At 38.0% G+C, this 18,994-nt stretch overlaps 1 protein-coding gene across 8 annotated transcripts in view; it reads left to right on the forward strand.

Moving 5' to 3' along the window:
• Positions 1-18,994, forward strand: part of LOC136857997 (transmembrane and coiled-coil domains protein 2) — a 267,616-nt gene that overhangs the window by 52,902 nt on the left and 195,720 nt on the right. For 4 of the 8 annotated variants that reach the window (XR_010858585.2, XR_010858584.2, XM_067137170.2 and 1 more), the window contains exon 2: positions 11,120-11,255. Coding sequence is in view for 4 of the 8 variants with exons in the window: in XM_067137170.2 (XP_066993271.1) it covers positions 11,149-11,255 (107 nt within the window). In the remaining 4 variants the exon portion in view is untranslated. Of the gene's footprint in view, positions 1-11,117; positions 11,256-17,997; positions 18,574-18,994 lie in introns of those variants that run through there. The other 4 variants (XM_067137175.2, XM_067137173.2, XM_067137177.2 and 1 more) reach the window with 4 other exon arrangements.

Here is an 18,994-nt window from a genome sequence, read left to right on the forward strand (position 1 = left end):
TTACACCACTCCTGTTCTTCTTGGAGAGGGCGTGTTTCCGATAGGTAGCCAATAGGACAATATTCACTTAAGGTGTGTACAAACCAACAAATGTGTTCCCTGAGCACTCAGCCTGGTGAACGAAGGTTCCGCTAATAATGCAATAAGTCAGGACAAATAGCGCCTCGTCTGGCTTTTCATAAGAAAGGGACAGTCTATCATAAACTTCTCAGCTGGTTGGAGTAAATTTATAATGTTTATCATTCTATTTATCACAACAAAGTTCAAACAAAATGATCTACAATTTACATTTTTCTGAGTGAGGAGGTATTTTATTTACAGGGGAATTTTATACCTCCTTCCCCGCCGGATACTATCTGAAATAAACACCCGTATTTAGGCCTATGCTCCTTCTCCCCCCCCTCCACCATTTCTTTCTGATTTCGCATCCTGGCTATCACCGATATCACTTCTTCTCATACACCAATTGTTTTAAGACATTACCACTATTCTTTAAAATAAAAGTTCTCATGCAAAGGAGACTGTTGTTCAGGACTGCCACACGTGTCCTTCATGAGATAAACGCAGACTGCCCTGGGGTGACGCTTCCTACACCTTATATCAGCTGTGAAGTTTCCCCCTCTCAAAGTTCGCTTACACCCAGTTCTCGGTGTTTTACATGTGCCATAGTGATATGGTTAAGACTCGCCCAGACGAAATCTGATTGCGGAATCCACAGTAATGAATAAATAACTGTCTTCAGTTTTCAGCTCATACACGGCACTCCCCCTGTCAAATGTTCATTACAACATTTAACACATGGCCTCTGTAATTTTTCCACTGTTATATAATCATGTATTCCTCCTTTTAACAGGAGATTATCACCATAAAGGATGTCACAAGCCCTAAATAAATTCACAGATGATGAATAGTTCTCTTGAATCCTTGTACAGTGCAGTATTATTAAAATTAATTCCTTTAATATAGAAACTAAGTCGGCCGATCTGTTTTAAAGATGGTTCTGAGATTGCGATGCTAAAAAGTTTCCTTTTCCCATTTACAAACAACTTGTGGGTGGGGTAACCCCTACCTTATTTTCATCCAGGGGTTCCCTAGCTCTGCTTGGGGAAAATACTCCCTGGCCTCGCGCTTGGCGTTCCACGCTTCGAGTTCCTGCGAACTCGCTCCCAGACAAAGAAATGCACGTTCACTTGATCCCTAGTCCTTGGTTCAAGTCCCTGTTCGGTACAATATTGAGTAGATATCATTTTTTAAAATTGCACCATTGTCTAAGGCCTTCAAAACATTTGACGGTTTTCCATCACAACAAAGCTTTCCTTTCTTCAAGATCTGTTATCTTTAATCACGTTTTCAATTTCCCATTTTTCTATCTTTGGTTCCAGTTCATTCATTCATTAAGCTTCAACAAACTGTACAGCACGTATTATGAAGAGTGCCAGCAGTATAAGAACTGTCATGTGATTTCTTTACATTAACAATAACACTAGTTTGCGAATTTTAACTTTGTGTTTGTCGCCTAAAGAAAATGTGATTGTATATAACTTTGATGTGTTGAATCCGAATTTTGAATCCATTTACTTTTATTGTGTCTGATTTTTCTTGTGAAATAACTTAAATGAATTATATATCATGGATTTCATCACAGAAATTTTGTCATGAATTGCATATCTGCTTTACGTCCCACCGACACAGATAGGTCTTATGGCGACAATGGGTCGGGAAAGGCCTAGGAATGGGAAGGAAGTGGCCGTGGCCTTAATTAAGGTACAGCCCCAGCATTTGCCTGGTGTGAAAATGGGAAACCACGGAAAACCAGCTTGATAGCTGCAGTCGCTTAAGTGCAGCCAGTATCCAGTATTCCGGAGATAGTGGGTTCGAACCCCGCTGTCAGCAGCCCTGAAGATGGTTTTCTGTGGTTTCCCATTTGTAATAAGGTGGGTCTTTACCATTTCTTATCACCTTTAAAGGTACAAACCTGTTTTCACATTCCTCAACAATTGCTTTAAACCCATCCCAGAGTCTGTTTACATTTACATTTACCATTTTCCACCGATCATAGTTTTTTTTAACTGCCTCATGCCTGCTTTATCAGCCATATGGTACTGCCTAATAGTCCTACTTTTAAGACCTTCCTTTTTAACACATTTATTTTTAACTATGACAAAAACAGCTCCATGATCAATAATGCCATCTATTACTTCAGTTTCTCTATAGAGCTCATCTGGTTTTACCAGCACCACATCCAGGATATTCTTCCCTCTAGTTGGTTCCATCACTTTCTGAATCAGCTGTCCTTCCCATATTAGCTTATTTGCCATTGTTGGTCATGCTTCCTGTCATTCGCATTTCCTTCCCAATTGACATTTGGTAAATTCAGATCCCCCGCTACAATCGCATTCCTTTCCATGTCGTTTCCCACACAGCTGATTATCTTATCAAATAATTCGGAATCCGTGTCAGCGCTATCCTTTCCCGGTCTGTACACTTCAAAGACATCAAGTTGCCTATTATCTTTAGAAATGAGCCTTACACCTAGAATTTCATGTTTCTCATCTTTAACTTTTTCGTAGCTTACAAAGTCTCTTTCACCAGAATGAATACTCCCCCTCCCACCATTCCTATTCCTATCCTATCTCTACGATACACTCTCCAGTTTCGTGAGAACATTTCTGCATCCATTATATCATTTCTCAGCCATGATTGAATTCCTATTACAATATCTGGTAAATATATGTCTATTAATTTAATTCTATTCCTTTTTTTACAATACTTCTACAATTCAAGATTAACATTTTAATGTCATCCCTACTTGACTTCCAGAACTCTGTACCCTTATCACTACTCCCTAGGCAACCCCGTTTCCCTGAATGTACCTCCCTATTACCCTTCCAAACAAATTTCCTATCTTATACGTACCACTGCGGTTTAAGTGAAGGCCATGTGAGCGCAGTTCCCACTCCCAGTTTCCCACATACCCACTCCATAGTCTCATTTAAATCCCCAATCACCTTCCAGTCAGTATCCCTCCTACACAGAATTCCACTGATAACAATCTCCACTTCCTTAAACTCCACCCGTGCTGCATTTACCAGATCCCACACATCCCCAACTATGTTTGTACTTATATCAGCTTGCCTTACGTTGTTGGTACCAATGTGAAACACTGCCACCTTCTCCTTCCCCTCCTCCTTCTCTTGTACTTTCCTCAACATCTGCCTCAACCTAATTCCTGGATAACACTCTACCCTCGTTTCCTTTCCTCCACACACTTTCCCCACATGTCTAACGATGGATTCCCCCATGACCAGAGCCTCAACCCTACCCACCTCATTTGATCCCCTCCCCTCCTGGTCAGTCCTATCTTTCCTGATAGCTGCAGAAGCTACTTCCTACTCCCTTTTCTCCTTCCCATGATCCTGTTCCACCTGTCTTTTCCTATCCTCTACATTTCACTGAGCTCGATAGTTGTAGTCGCTTAAGTGCGGCCAGTATTCAGTATTCGGGAGATAGTAGGTTCGAACCCACTGTCGGCAGCCCTGAAAAGCGTTTTCCGTGGTTTCCCATTTTCACACCAGGCAAATGCTGGGGCTGTACCTTAATTAAGGCCACGGCCGCTTCCTTCCCACTCTTAGCCCTTCCCTGTCCCATCATCGCCATAAGACTTATTTGTGTCGGTGCGACGTAAAGCAACTAGCAAAAAAAAAAAAACTCTACATTTCCCTTTCCTACCTTTTCCCTTCCTCCTACTACCACACATCTCAGCAACAGTTCCCTGTTCCTCATCTTCCCTCTGTTGCTGTACCTGGAGTGGCTCGTACTGATTTCGCACAGACACCTGTCCTGAATTCTGATCCTGAATAGAGCCCTTAGCCTGCAATCTCCTTCCCCTTAGAACATTAGATCACCTGTCTTCTACAACTCCCCCCTTTCCTTCCTCTCCCTCTTGTACACCTACTGTAACCTGTACATTGTTTGAGGGAGGCCTATCTTCCTTCCTGTCTTCTTTGAGAATCCTGATTATCTCCCTCTCTCAAATTCCTCTCTTACCCCTCAATGCCTTGCCACACCCACAGTCCCTACACTTGCACTCCTTAGCAATTCTTTACGGGGGGGAAAATCAAAATAAAAGGAAAAATAAAATAACTTGTGTGCAAAAAAATGAACGGAGGAATATATTGTCTGGGATAGTACTCAAAGATCACATGACATAAAGGTAATTAATATAAGACTACACTACAATACTACTTAGTCAAACTCTATTTTTATCCTACAACACCTGTTAATTACTGAATACCGAAAGGAATACAGAAGAATTACACAAATCTAAACTGGAATTAAGCCTATCCTAATTACAACATTTTAGTAAGAGAGTTTCTACAGATACCTCTACTATACCATTTTTCAATAATAAAATAAGCACGCTAAGTTCTAATAGTATATTACTTGTATACTACTGTACAGTATACTACAATAAGTTTAAACTATGTTCAGATGTATCCTAATTACAATACCGGTACCGTATGTCACTACTAAGCACAAACAGAAATGAAAATTGCAAGTTTGAAATTTGCAAGAACTACTGTACTCAAAGATTACCAACAAAGCTAAATGCTTAGACAGGTTATTATTAGTACTATGCTCTAATATATTCCTTGAGTCTGTTGTATAGAAACCTATGAAGTTAAGTACCATTAGTTTACACTTTGTTTCCTTAAATTAGGGAAATTTTCATTTGCGTTGTCTAATTTAAAAAGGTTACTTCTTACTGTGATGTTTTCATTGTACCTATTGGATTAGAAGCCATACTTTTCAGTGTTGCCTACCTAGAAATCAATAAATTTGTGATACATAGTCTTTCATTAGAATTGAGAGAGAAGTAACTGGTAACTTGTATGTTTTTTGACTGTGGTTTTAATACAGCAAGCTATCAAATATTGTAACAAAACCTTGTTGTGGTGGTAATTACAGAAGATTACTAATGTGTCTCAAATAGAACAGTGTATGCTATTAGATGTCAGTAGTGACTATCCTAATATATCACTTACGTAAATATGCTCAAAGTTCCATGGTACTATTCTGTCCTTAGTGCATACCAACTTCAGATTTCTGAATGAGGCAGCTTCCCAATCCAATTGTGGAAAATGATATTAACACAGTAGGCTGAGTGTAAGAATGTATGTCGACATACTGTTGCACTTAAGCACTTTTTATGCATAACTCAGCTATCTGGAACAATAACTGTAATCAGTATCAAACATGTAATGAGCCTTTGTGACATTAGATAATACAAATTAAAAACATATCATAAAATAAACATATTAAAAATTATATTCAGAGATGTTAGGATGCTGAAATTTTGTCCTTCAGGATTTCTATTTGTATTAGAATATCTACTAGCAGACTGTTGCATCTGAGTATCATTAAAACACTGTTGATATGAGTTTGAATTTAACCTGTTGCCTTAAACTGTGAAGGCTAGCTGATATTAATGCCAGTTAGGATTTATGCTATATCTCCATTAGAGATCAGTAGTTAATTGTTACAAAGATGATTTGATGTCACTGCATGTCTGTTTTCATTTCAGTGCATTTCACACTCCTTTAGAAAAGCTGTTTTTGTTTTTTCCATTTTTTGCATTAATATATGGCAAAAAATCAAGTCTTGCTTTTCATATTAATATACTGATGCTATGAAACATTTAATGTAGGCCCATTAGAAAACTTCAGTGAAATTGAAAATAGTGTTAATGATCATGTTAAACATTAGATTTTTTTCAACTTGCTTTACGTCAGATACAGATAAGTCTTATGGCGACGATGAGAGAGGAAGGGACTAGGAGTGGGAAGGAAGTGGCCGTGGCCTTAATTAAGGTACAGCCCTAGCATTTGCCTGGTGTGAAAATGGGGAAATCACAGAAAAACAGTGGACAGGTGCCACTCAGTAAATTGTTAATATTGTTTAAACGGTCATTATTGTTCCAGTAATAGAATTGGGAAGTAGTAAAATTAGCAGGAATAAAAATATTTTTAAAAACATTGTATTTTGTTAAATCAATTGGTTCAAACCAAAGCCAGTCATCCCCAATGCTAGTTTTCTTTCTTATACTAAGGAAGGTAGTTCAACTTCTATGTTTATATTGATTGGTGAAATAAAAAATACACAGTTCTTAATTTTACATTCCAAAACCTTGGGTCGGTTGTCACCTTCACACAGTGGACTTTGCTGTTTTTTAACTTATTTTCTATACTAGGCTGTTCACCAGTCCCTAGTGATTTGGTTCTATGCATCCCGCAGCATTTACTACAATTCTGAAATACATCGTTCTCTCTCCCTAAACAGTGGTAATATGAGATGTGTGGTTGTAGGCTGAAAACCAACAGGAATTGCGAGCACCACTATCAATTCCTTGTGAGTACCCCGAACGAACCAAAAAACTAGAACAGATTTGAAGAATATATACCTTACAGCAGGAGGTGCACACACAGACCAGGAATAGGTATTGTGTAGGATGGAAAATTCGTGCTGCATGTCAAGCCTCGCAATAGCTCACTTGGCAGGGGCGCTGAGGGAGTTGTGATATTGCGATAGTGGACAGTGCTTGAAGGTTTGAATCCCACACAAATGCTTCTTTCTTACAGCCAGTTGACTCGTATGTGGCAAGGTTGCATACTTAATAGTTTCCACAGACGGATATGTTTATTTAGCCCTGAAAAGGGCCATTGGTATGGTGGCATACGATGTGGAGCTGGGTTGGAAGAGGCTAGGAAACATATGACAGGATTTCAGTTACCTATACCTCTTAATGCAGCACCTGCTCGAACTGACAACCTCCGTGGTCAATACAGAGCTGCGCACGAAGTTGTAAGGACCATCTGGCACGTTGCAACATCTCTGGCATAACAGATCGGCATGCCTCAGTGATGAGCTGTCTAAGGTGACCAGGATTGCTCAGCTCCTGTGCATACATCAGTTGTTTTACATGATCCCACAGAAAAATAATCCAAGCGTATAAGATTGGGTGATCTGATTGGCCAGGGGACAGGTCCTCCCCTTCCTATCCATTATCACGATATGTCGTATGGAGATGGTTGTGGATGACACGTGCGGTGGAGCTCGATGTTTATACTAGAGATGGGATAATCGAATAATCTCCATCTGATAAAGTAATCAAATGAGTTTCAAATACCATTTAGTTGTAGTGATGGCATAATTGAATACTTCTAATATTCGAATAAGCTCCATCCGATTTAGATAATAGAATCAAATAAAATAATAGAATGAGTTTCGAATATCATTAATTTGTATCGCATATTTGGATGTGTTGTGAATCAATTTTTCGGTTTTAGAGTGTCGGATGGATAATTGATTGAAAAAAGCAAATAGATAAATTCTTATGAAAAATAGAAATACGCCTTTTTCCACACGTATCTCCAATAATGTTGAAACTAACTGAGTGAATTAAGTGCCTTAGTAATATCACTTTTCATTCAATTATATCAAAAGCATTCAGTATTCAATTACCTCATTCACTCAAATGCAGTTCCGAAAGAATAGGCCTAATCAAGAAAACAATCAAATGGAAAAAGTTTTGAATGAATAATCAGATGGAAAAAAATATTCACTATTTGAATGCCTCATTCATTCGAATGAATAATCAAAAAATAATTGAATGGGAAATATAATCAAGTAAAATTGAATAAGCAATTATTTTGTATTTGATGTATGCTCTGTTTTATGTCTAATAGTAATAACGCCCTACTTATTTTAGTATATCATTTATATATTGTTGTATATTCCAATATGTTGCCATATGCTAAATAAATAAATAAATTAATTAATTAATTAATTAAATAAATAAATAAATAATTGTATTTGATTATCCCATCACTAGTTCAAGCCACTCCTGCAGCGGCCAAGGAGTAGCACCTGAGAATGGTGGTAGGTTATCTTGGAGAAACCGTAGATAGCGTTCTCTCATCAGAGGTTCCTCAAAGAAATGGGGACCAATAAGATGATCAAGTACAATGCCACACCATATGTTCATGTCCCACTGTATCTGAAAAGCTGCCTCTCGTACCCATTAGGGATTATCCACACTCCAGTAATGCATATTATGTCAATTAACAGTTCCATTGTTGTGGAACTGTGCTTTATCTGTAAATAAGATGATCACTAAAAAGGCAGGATCACTGGGCTGAGTGGCTCAGACGGTTGAGGCACTGGCCTTCTGACCCCAACTTGGCTGGTTCGATCCTGGCTCAGTCCAGTGGTATTTGAATGTGCTCAAATACGACAGCCCCATGTTGGAAGATTTACTGGCACGTAAAAGAACTCCTGCAGGACTAAATTCCGGCACCTCTGCATCTCCGAAAACCATGAAAAGTAGTTAGTGGGACGTAAATAAATAAAAAAATTAAAACATTATTAAAAAGGCAGGATCAGTGTCCATATGCTGTAGGGCCCATTGACAGAACGCCACCCGTGCTTCAAAATCACGATCATGGAGCTCGTGGTGTAAGTGCAGATGGTATGGGTGACACCACTGGGCATGCAGTATCTACATAACAGACGCCCAGCTGATGTTCGTCTCCTGTGCAATGGCCTGTGTGCTAGAGTGAGGGTCATGCTGGACAGCGTCCAACACAACCCCTTCATTGTGAGCAGACGTCACAGGATGATCTCGAACAGGCCATGTCCTTCCCAGGGATGCAGTAGCCTGCAGATGTTTTTCCACACTCTGAAATGTCATGCCTGTCGGTTGTAGTCTATACGGATAGTGTTCTTTATACTGGTATTGTGCCTGGTATGCATTCTGTCTAGTTTTTCCATACATGAGTAACATATCGACAAACTTGTCGCTAGAAGACATCAGGAGGCAGTGAATAAGCATTTTGTTGCATTGTGACTTACCTCAGAGGAGGGGAGTTCGCACAGCTACATACTTGCCATCACATGTTGTTATTGTTCCAATGGGGCACACCTTGCCCTACCTGTGGTCTACGAACCTTGGAACATGTACAACATAGCTAATTGTTTGCCTGTGACCTAGCCTCCTCACCTCTTCCAACCCAGCTCACTACCCTATGCCACGATACATATGGCCCATTACAGAGCCAAACAAACAAATCAGTTTGTGGAAGCTATCAAGTATGCAACCTTACAATGTCCCAGACAATTGGCGGCAAAATAAAACTTACAAGATACTTACATGGGATTCGAACATTCGAGCACTGTCCACTATCACAATTCCCAGCACACCCCTGTAAAGTAAGCTATTGCAAGGCTTGACAGGCAACACCCAGTTTCCAGCCTATACAATACCTGCTTCTGGTCTGTGTGTGTACCTCCTGTTGTAAGGTACGTGTACTTCATATCTGTGCTCGTTTACTTGTTTGTTTGAGGCAATTAATTAATAGTGGTGCTCACAATTCCTGCTCTCTTCTCATGATATTACTCTGGTTTAGGAAGAGGGACCGATGTCTTTCAGAATTGTAGTAATAGCAGTGGGATGCATGAAACTAAATCGCAAGGGGTGGTGAACCACCCGGTATATAGGAGTAGGTTGTATGTCAGCAATGAATTTAACTCCTTCCTAAAAAAAATTAAAAAATGATATGGCTTGGTATTGTGTGTTTCGTGCATTTAAAATTTTATTGGTCTTAATTTTAATTAGTATCAAAGTATAATTCACATTCCATGTAGATACGAACCCTGTGAATACCCTCAACAAACATATCTATAGATTCACTTGTTTCTGAGAAAAGTGTATCATCAAAGAACTTAATACCTTGCACTCATTTTTATGAGTGGCATTACAGTAATTTGATGCACTTCCAGTACTCATAATTTACTTATCAATTAAATAAACCGATAATTCATTAATGAATTTGTACTTGAAATATAAATATTGGAATTTGGCAGTTATTTTTTATAAGGAATGAAGAAAATTTGGAAACTCACTTGCTAGGATTTGTTCTTCTCATATTAATTGTATTTGTTCTTATGGGAAAATATTCCTTTGTCACTGACATGTAAGAAATGCATTTTGACCATAATTCTACCTAAAACATTATTTTACTAAACTAAGTCTTAAGTAGGTAGATTGTTGATTTGGCTATCATGTTGCCATTCAGACATATATAGTTGTTGAGGAATATATACAATATAGACAGAGGAAGGTAAACAGTGAGATTAACAGCCCTTAGATATAGATGGCTTGTAACCTTTTATTTTGACTTTCCTTCAGTTTCTTTCAAATCTGTAGTTGACACTAAAAATGCCTAGAACTGTGTTTATACAGAAAAGCTAGCCTGTTCCATACTCCACATTATGAATAAGATCAAATAAGAACTGTTTTATGTAGTAAGAGAAAGGATAGGGTTGTTGGAAAGTGGGACTAGATATCTCAACTAGGTTTGTAAGAAACTTACTGAAATCATTTAATGGATTTTCTCTGCAATGATCTCTGTGAACTGAAGAAAAAAATTGCCAAGTAAATCATCTTCTGAAGAGAAAGTGTACTTATTCTTTTTACCTCTGACTAAATTTGCTTTTTTTTTTTTTCCTCTTCTGGAAATCTTCAGAGAACTAAATTTTCAGGCTAACATCTGCTGAGAATCATGAACCAAGCATTTAGTTATAACTTCTAGTACATAGAATATTTTCTCATATTTCCAACCACCAAATGTCTTTCTGTATTTGTTTTTCAAAATTTAACCATCCATTTCTCTGTTTGGTTTTGATTTCTCCTCATTAGTTAATTTATGTAAACCTACATCTTCCTTTTATTTTATTTTATTTTTTTTTTTTATTTTTTTTTTATCTGCTCGCTTCTCAACTCATGAAATTCCTGAGTGTGTTCATGTCCGTATAATAAAAGATATATACACAAGACGTGATTGAAGGTGGAGTGGAACATATCAGGACATTGCAGTTGTAATATAGTTGTTCAAAATTTAGTTGGCTTAAGGGTGAATAAGTTTCATGTCTTACACAAAATATTATGCAGCTCATCAGGTTAAAAGAACTGTTATCGGGAAAGAGAGAAAGAACTTCCTATGTGTAATAAATTGTTCATGTATGTCCTTAGCTCAACCATAATGTGACCATTCTTTTGCAGATGCCAGAGTGTGATGGATAAAGCAAAGAATGGATAGTCTGCAAGTGGCCCAGTCGGGGAGCAGTAAGTCGTCTAGTCGCAGTGCCTCCCCCTGCCGCCCCCATTCCAATCCAGCTCCGGCTCAGCAGCATGTGGGGTATGTCTTTAGGGAGCATATAACTGGAGGAGAAAAAAGAAGCATCTTGATAATGTTCCACAAATCTAAAATACAAAATACATTACTTATAACCAAGGTTGGGATTTTTAGATGCAAATTTCAGCTGAAAAAGGAAAGGAAAAAGTGCTCAAATAAGGTGTAAAAAAAAAAAAAAAAAAAAGAGAGACCAAAAGGTGCTGGTTTATTCAACTAATTCACTGGTTTCTCTTCCCTCTATTCTAGTTTCTTGAATTACAAACAAGTACATCAAATTATGTCTCATCAAAAGAAGGAAAAAACATGAAGCTGTTGTTCTTCAAGACATTAAGTTAGTATCTCTACATTTTTAAAAGTAAGTCTGTTTCTATTAGGAGATATAATATCTTTGTAGATGCTAAAGCTCCTTTTGACATCCACAGAAACCAGTGGGGCAAACCTTGTATTCACTCGAAATGGCAACTCTACAGGTGTGGGGAATTCCTTAATGTATGGATTCTTCTGAATACAAGACTCAAGTTTGTCTTTGGCAAAGCCATCTAACTGCTCCCTCACAGAAGTAAAAATGGCATATGGCTTTATAGTGCCGGGAGTGTCAGAGGACATTTTCGGCTTGCCAGGTGCAGGTCTTTTGATTTGACGCCCGTAGGCGATGTCCTCATGATGAGGATGAAATGATGATGAAGACGGCACAAACACTCAGTCCCCGTGCCGGCGAAATTAACCAGTGATGGTTAAAATTCCCGACCCTGCCGGGAATTGAACCCGGGACCCCTGTGACCAAAAGCCAGCACACTAACCATTTAGCCATGGAGTCGGAAGAAATATCCCATTGTTTTTCCTTTTCCAGACCTTGTTCTTCTAATCGTTTAATAACTGCAGTTAGGTATTTGTAACTATGGTCACAATATAGTTCTGTCTGCAAATTGTGTATTTTCTCCAGTAACAGAAGTTGTTGTGCCTTGGAAATAGCACTTGCGTCGGCTGGATCCAAAGAAAGCACACACTCTCTAGTTGTGTTAAAATTCTCACACAACATATCAGCACACTCAATCCATGTTGTAAGAGTGTAAAGGATAAGAGGAATGAGTGGACAATTCAAGAGTGTTTCTAAATATGTTCCATGTCTTACGTGTTGGGTACAACAGGCATTATTATACAAACAACAGCAAAGTGTACATATAGTGACTACTTGGATAAGGTAGATTTTGATGTAAATACGCTGACGAAGGGAGTTTAGCCTCCTGAAACATGTACGTATAAATTATTCAAATACTAATAATATATTGACAGGGTGGACCAAACAATCAGCCGTTGTACATTATTATTATTATTATTATTATTATTATTATTATTATTATTATTATTATTATTATTATTACGAGTTAGTATGGACCAATTAAGGACCGATATGGTCAAGTTTGTCGACACAATTATTTTCCATTGTTGCAGGTGTGCTTTCAACTCCCACGCAGTGTTTACTGAAAGAGGTAGACTTACTACTTGCACGTACACAGCAAGCTGAGGAGACATTAATTGAAAGTTAAATTATTTTTGTATTGATTAGAAATCTTATAGAATAAATTGGAATTAAACTTAAAGGAAAAAAGGGATTATGGGCATGGTTGGGGGAAAAACAGATAAAGGTCCCAAAAAAGGGAAAAAGGTGCATGAAAAGTGCCTCTTTTCACAACTGGAAACAAAATTTCACACTGTGATATCTTTCTGAACAACTTTAATTTAACCCAACAAAAAAAAGGTGCGCACCTAAAAATCCTGATCCTGTTAATAACTGTTTATACTGCATGGCATATCCACTTCTGTGGAAGATGCACTTAGAGAATTAAAAATCGGAAATGAGAGTGGTGATAGAAGCATGAGTTCTATGATGTGCTTTTAATGTTGCATTTGTTTATGAAGAAAGGGGGAACATCACGTATTGTAAAGGCAATAACTACGTTCCTAGAAGTTTGGAGATAGTTAAAACACCTAACTTGGTCATTTGGAGTGCTCAAGCATGATAGAATCTCTATAAATGAGTAGCAGCATGCTCTACATTAGCAATAGATATTTTTTAATGTAGTATAGGCTTCTGTAATCCATGTTTGTTCTCAAGCTGTTTTGAGAATTAGTTTTCTCATCACAGTTAGGATTTGTTTGCATTAATCTTTCGTGTGGTAATGATGGAATAAATCATCATATCCGTGTTGCTTCCTAAGTGGCCATGATGGAATATTTCATCATCACATTGTAAATGTCTTTTGGCGATGGGTATGACGACTTATTCCATCGTATGATCCGAGATCGTTTTCCTTTATGCGTGTATGTTTGTTTCGAGCTTTGTCTACAGCAGCAGCACTCTCCTAAAACCACGTGACCAGGCGAAATGATTTCGTTCTGTGCGCAGCTGGCGGCCGGAGGCTGCTGAGAGTGGTAGATAGTGCATTATGGCAGGTGCAAGCGGAGCTCGGAAACGTCTGCAAGAAGAACAACTGTTTGATTTATTACACTGTGACAATTCGGAGAGTGATGTGTCATCTGATAGTGAGACTAATGTTGAAATGTCAGGAGATAGCGAGTGCAGTGGTGAAAGCGACTCAAGTGAACGTGATGGTATTACTAGCAGTGATATTCTGCTCGATGTATGGACAAAGGTAGGATCTGAACTGCTGAGATTTACATTTACGGGGCAACCTCGACTGAATGTACAAATTGAAGACGTAAATAATCCACTAGAATATTTTCAATTGTTTATTACACCTGTACACAAGAGTGTCATCGTAGGTTCCCGTTGCTTTCTTCAGTGAGCCAGACGCCTTGCCCTTCGTACTATGATCATTTTTGACAGCTTGATACATATTCTGTACTTTTCAACCTGATAAAAATACTATACTACACAAGAGTATCGCACTATATGTTACTTCCCTGTACCTTATGGAAAATGTGCCACTGTATTAGTAGCTCCTCGAAAGAAATGTACCGCTTGACAGGTTAATAGGTTAAATCAGCGATTTCCAAAGTGTGTGCCATGGCTCCAGCCAAAGTTCGGCAAGGACTCCATTGCCAAGTATGTTGTGTTCCTACTCAGTGGAAAAATAACATCTGCATAGGCTAATAGTGTTAATTCATCGGGCGAGTTGGCCATGCAGTTAGGGGCGCGCAGCTGTGAGCTTGCATCCAGGAGATGTGGGTTTGAATCCCACTATCGGCAGCCCTGAAGATGGTTTCCCGTGGTTTCCCTGGGGCTATACCTTAAGGCCACGGCCGCTTCCTTCCCATACCTGGGCCTTTCCTATCCCTTCGTCGCCATAAGACCTATCTGTGTCAGTGCAACGTTGAAAACGTTCTTAACTCTCTTACTTACTTTTAAAAATATAAAACTGCATTTAAATTGAAAGATATGAAAATTAATATTCATTAAATAAAATACTCAATCATTGGACCTTGTACTCACACTTGGTTCTTACCTGATTACTTACACATACATTATTTGAAGGGCGCCAGCTACAACTCAGTGCAGCAATAATAGAATGAGAATCTAGAATATCTCTAGGGTGTGGGGTAATAAGCTTACTTTTGGCAACATAACATATAAGTTCTGGGAAAAGGAGATTGGCGTTTGGTTTCCCCATTAAATTTGAGGTTAATTCTACTCTGAAATAAAACAATAAATTAATTTGACAGAACAAAATATATTCTTTAATTTGTATAGAAAAAATAGTAACTCTTGCTGCGATAAAACAAATGAGAATATGAAATTATGACATTGCAACTGAAAGAAACTAGGCATGAATTTGAATTCTTCTTGACCGGACATTTAACAATTACACACGAAATTTATCCCTCACTGGTTCACTTGACTGTACCTTCAACACAGTGTAATTATGACATATTCCTTTGAATTGGTATTTGCTGTAGATGTATCAAACCTAATTTGGTGATGTATTCTTTTTGTTTCACTGACGACTAAATATCCATGTGACTGCTTTTTCTCCATCTAGATGACTTCTTGGTAAATCTATCCTTCCAACTGCACAGACCAACCAACTGTGATCTCTCCTTCCAGTTGACTCCCTCACTGTTCACTCATCCATTTGACTTCTTCACAGTTCACCTTCCGTTTGACTAATGACCGACTGAGACCTCTCCATCCCGTTGACTTAAGCTATAAGACGCTGATCCTAGTATTTATAACCATTGGTTGACACACCTATGCAATCTTCAGAAATAACTATGATCTACTCCCACCCTGCTCAAACTGTTTCACAGTTGGTGAAACCGCCTGCGGCACCCTGGGTTTCTCAAACAAAGTGAGCTCACTGCTAAATATGCACGATGACAGAGCGATGACTCGGCAGTTACTCCAGCAGTATTTTGCAATATTACAATGTCACAAGTTATTGCACACACTACATCCACATCTGATATACAGCAACTCTTACTGTACATGTTTTTAGTGTTAATCTACACACATATATACATAAGTTTGACTGCAATCACGCAAGCGACAAGCATTGCAGAATTGAATTGAACAATAATAGTAATCTTGCAGATAAAATAATAATAATAATAATAATAATAATAATAATAATAATAATGATAATAATGATAATAATAATGATAATAATACGGACATAAGAATAATAATAATAATATCACAGATGAACTAATAATAATAATAAAAATATAGATGAAATGATAATAAAATACAGATATCACCTTGTAACGGGATTTGAACTTTTACAACATAAAGCAAATAGAAAAAAAAGTGTTAATTCCCAAGGGAAGGACAATCATTTAGATTCAGGGGTGTACAAATTGAACTGTCACCACTGCAAAAAATCTTACGTAGGGCAGACCGGACGTAGTTTTATAGTAAGATATCTTGAGCACGTTAACGCTGAGAGGCACAGAAAAAAATTCTCTAAGGGCCAACATATGAATGCAACCAGTCATTTCACTACTATAGAGCAAGATCTGACAGTTTTACATGAAACAAATAAAAGCAGTCTAATAAACACACTAGAAAGTGTATATATTTATTTCAATCAACAAGGTAATCAGGGCATTAACCTTAATGATGTAATTGATAATAAGAACCCTTTATACAAAGGGATATTAGCACATCTGGAAGCATTAGGCATAAAAAATATAACAGACTGTAAAAGAAAGAAATAGATCGAACTTCTGTCCTCTCGAATATCTTATTTCCCCTACTCCCTCTTCTGAAGCCATTGAAATCATGACCGTAAGCGACATGCCTCCTCCTCGATCCACAGCCTTGCCTCCCCCGAGGGAGGAGCACGCTTCATTGGTATTTCACAAGACGGAAAGCTGCATCAGTTGCCGCTAGACCCCTTGAAGGGCACAGTAGGTTGCCGTAAGAACAAGGTGAGATATCATTCCTTTAAATACTGGGTTCCCTTGTGCAGATTTTAATACACACTAATACAAAAGCAATCGCCCATTTTATTACATTGCAGATTTTGGGGAAGCTCTTTTCATAATAACAATAACAAGATAGCAGTCAGCTTCAGGGATCCCACAATAAACAGAATTCAAGAGAGTCATTTTTATAAAACTAAAACTAGCGACAAAATTCACCTTTATAAGTTAAGAACGTCATTTTCCCGTATTGAACTGAGATTCACAATTAGAATTGAGGAAAGGTTCAACCTATTCAATACTAAGTATATCGTATAAGATGTTTACAACATGTTATTTATTGTACATAGTGGGCTAAGTAAACTAGAGATCCAAGATTTCATGCAGGTCCAAAAACTAAACAACTATTTCAAATTTGACAAATGCATATACCAACAAGATGGACTGGCTATGGGGTCGCCGGCCTCGGGGATTTTAGCGGAGATATACATAGGTTTCCTAGAATACACAGCAATTAATAACAATAACATCATCTCAAACATACTATTTTGGTCCAGATATGCCAATGATACTCTGGTTATTCTAGATGACAGAACAGTAAATGCAGCTACCACCCTTAACAACTAAAACAATATAGATTCTAATATAAAATTCACATTGGAGTCAGAATCCAATAACTCAATAAATTTTTTAGACCTCACAATTAAGAGACTGCCTTTCTCACTAGAATATAATATCTATAGAAAACCAACACAAACAGTGACAACTATCAGAAGAGACTCCACACACCCATACACACATAAGTGCGCCACTATACCTGCCATTGCTAAATATAACTAATATAGTTCCTCATTCATAGAACGCATTATCAACAAATGTAAACATAGACCAAAGTCAACATTAACCAAAGAGAGACCAAATCCTGCCCTATATGCCACCTTCACCTTCAGTGAAAACCTATACAGTGTAACTAACATCTTTAAGAAACATATCAAAATTTCATACAGAACCAACAATAGAAATGTAGAAATAGTGCACAATTCCAAGTCAATAAACAGTTCCGACATTTATGCAAAGTCAGGTGTTTATAATTTCATATGCAATAACTGCTTTTCCTCATACATCGGACAGACCGGAAGAAGTTCCAAAGCTAGATACCTAGAACACATCAGTGCCATTAAATATAATAGGTTTTCGGCAATAAGCCAACACATCCATGACTCAACACATAATTTCACTACCATAGAACAAGACCTAGAAATTCTCAAGAACATAAAAGGCTCTTTGCTCGATGTTACAGAAAACTGTTTTATTCATTTAGACCAATTTTTCATTCCCAATCTAAACCTTAATGAAATATCAGAAAAACCTAATATTTTTGACTTCTTAATCAGTGTCTTTAGAGGCATCATCATCCATGAAGAAGAAATCGATCTTTTACGCTCTGCACAACACACTCCTACGTTGCACACCACCACCATTCCATCCCCCTGACCCGCCTTAAACTCTGCCTTCCCATCCCTTCCACTCCCTTTCTCTCTTCCCCTCCCCCAATCTCCTTTTCCTGCCCCTCCCACCTCCCCTCTACCTCACTCATACCCATTCACATTCAGTCCACACCTCTTCTCACAACACACAACAAGTATGCTGAACAAGGTGAGTCCCATATTTCATTATATACGGCCGCGAATTTACCTTACCCTATCTCAAGCAATCCCGGAAATGGAAATGGATAGGGCATACGTTGAGGAAAGGGAATGAAGCCATCGAGAGAGAGGCACTGGATTGGAACCCGCAGGGTAAAAGAAGGAGAGGAAGGCCCAAACAAACGTGGCGAGACCTGGAGAAAGGTGAAGAGGTTGGCTGTCAACAGGATCAGATGGAGATGCTTTGTTGATGCCCTATATTCCACAAGGAACAACAGGAATTAAGTCAAGTAAGTCATCTCAAGCAATCTACTTCATTAACTTAGCTTTTCTTTCTTTTTAGGCTTCACTACCTATGTTGAGCTGAGACAAATTTAATTTAAAATTCAACCTTATTCAACCACCCAACTTTAGGCATACCGGCCATAAACAAATATTTGATGGCCCTGCCAACCACATACAACACTGGACCTTGACTTATATGTCTCCACACATACAACACTGGACCTTGACTTATATGTCTCCATTGATAATAACAGAGTGGACATCAATTTTATCTCATCGTTTTGTTATATATACCAAGATTTTTACTCTCATTCATCAGACCAATTTTATTATATAACACCAATATACCATATTAGACTATGATGCCTGTTATGCATTACATTAATCCATCATATTTTACCCATTGTTCATTTAGCTCTAAATGTA

This window comes from Anabrus simplex, chromosome 1, assembly GCF_040414725.1.
Source record: "Anabrus simplex isolate iqAnaSimp1 chromosome 1, ASM4041472v1, whole genome shotgun sequence".
NCBI classification, from domain to species: Eukaryota; Metazoa; Arthropoda; class Insecta; order Orthoptera; family Tettigoniidae; genus Anabrus; species Anabrus simplex.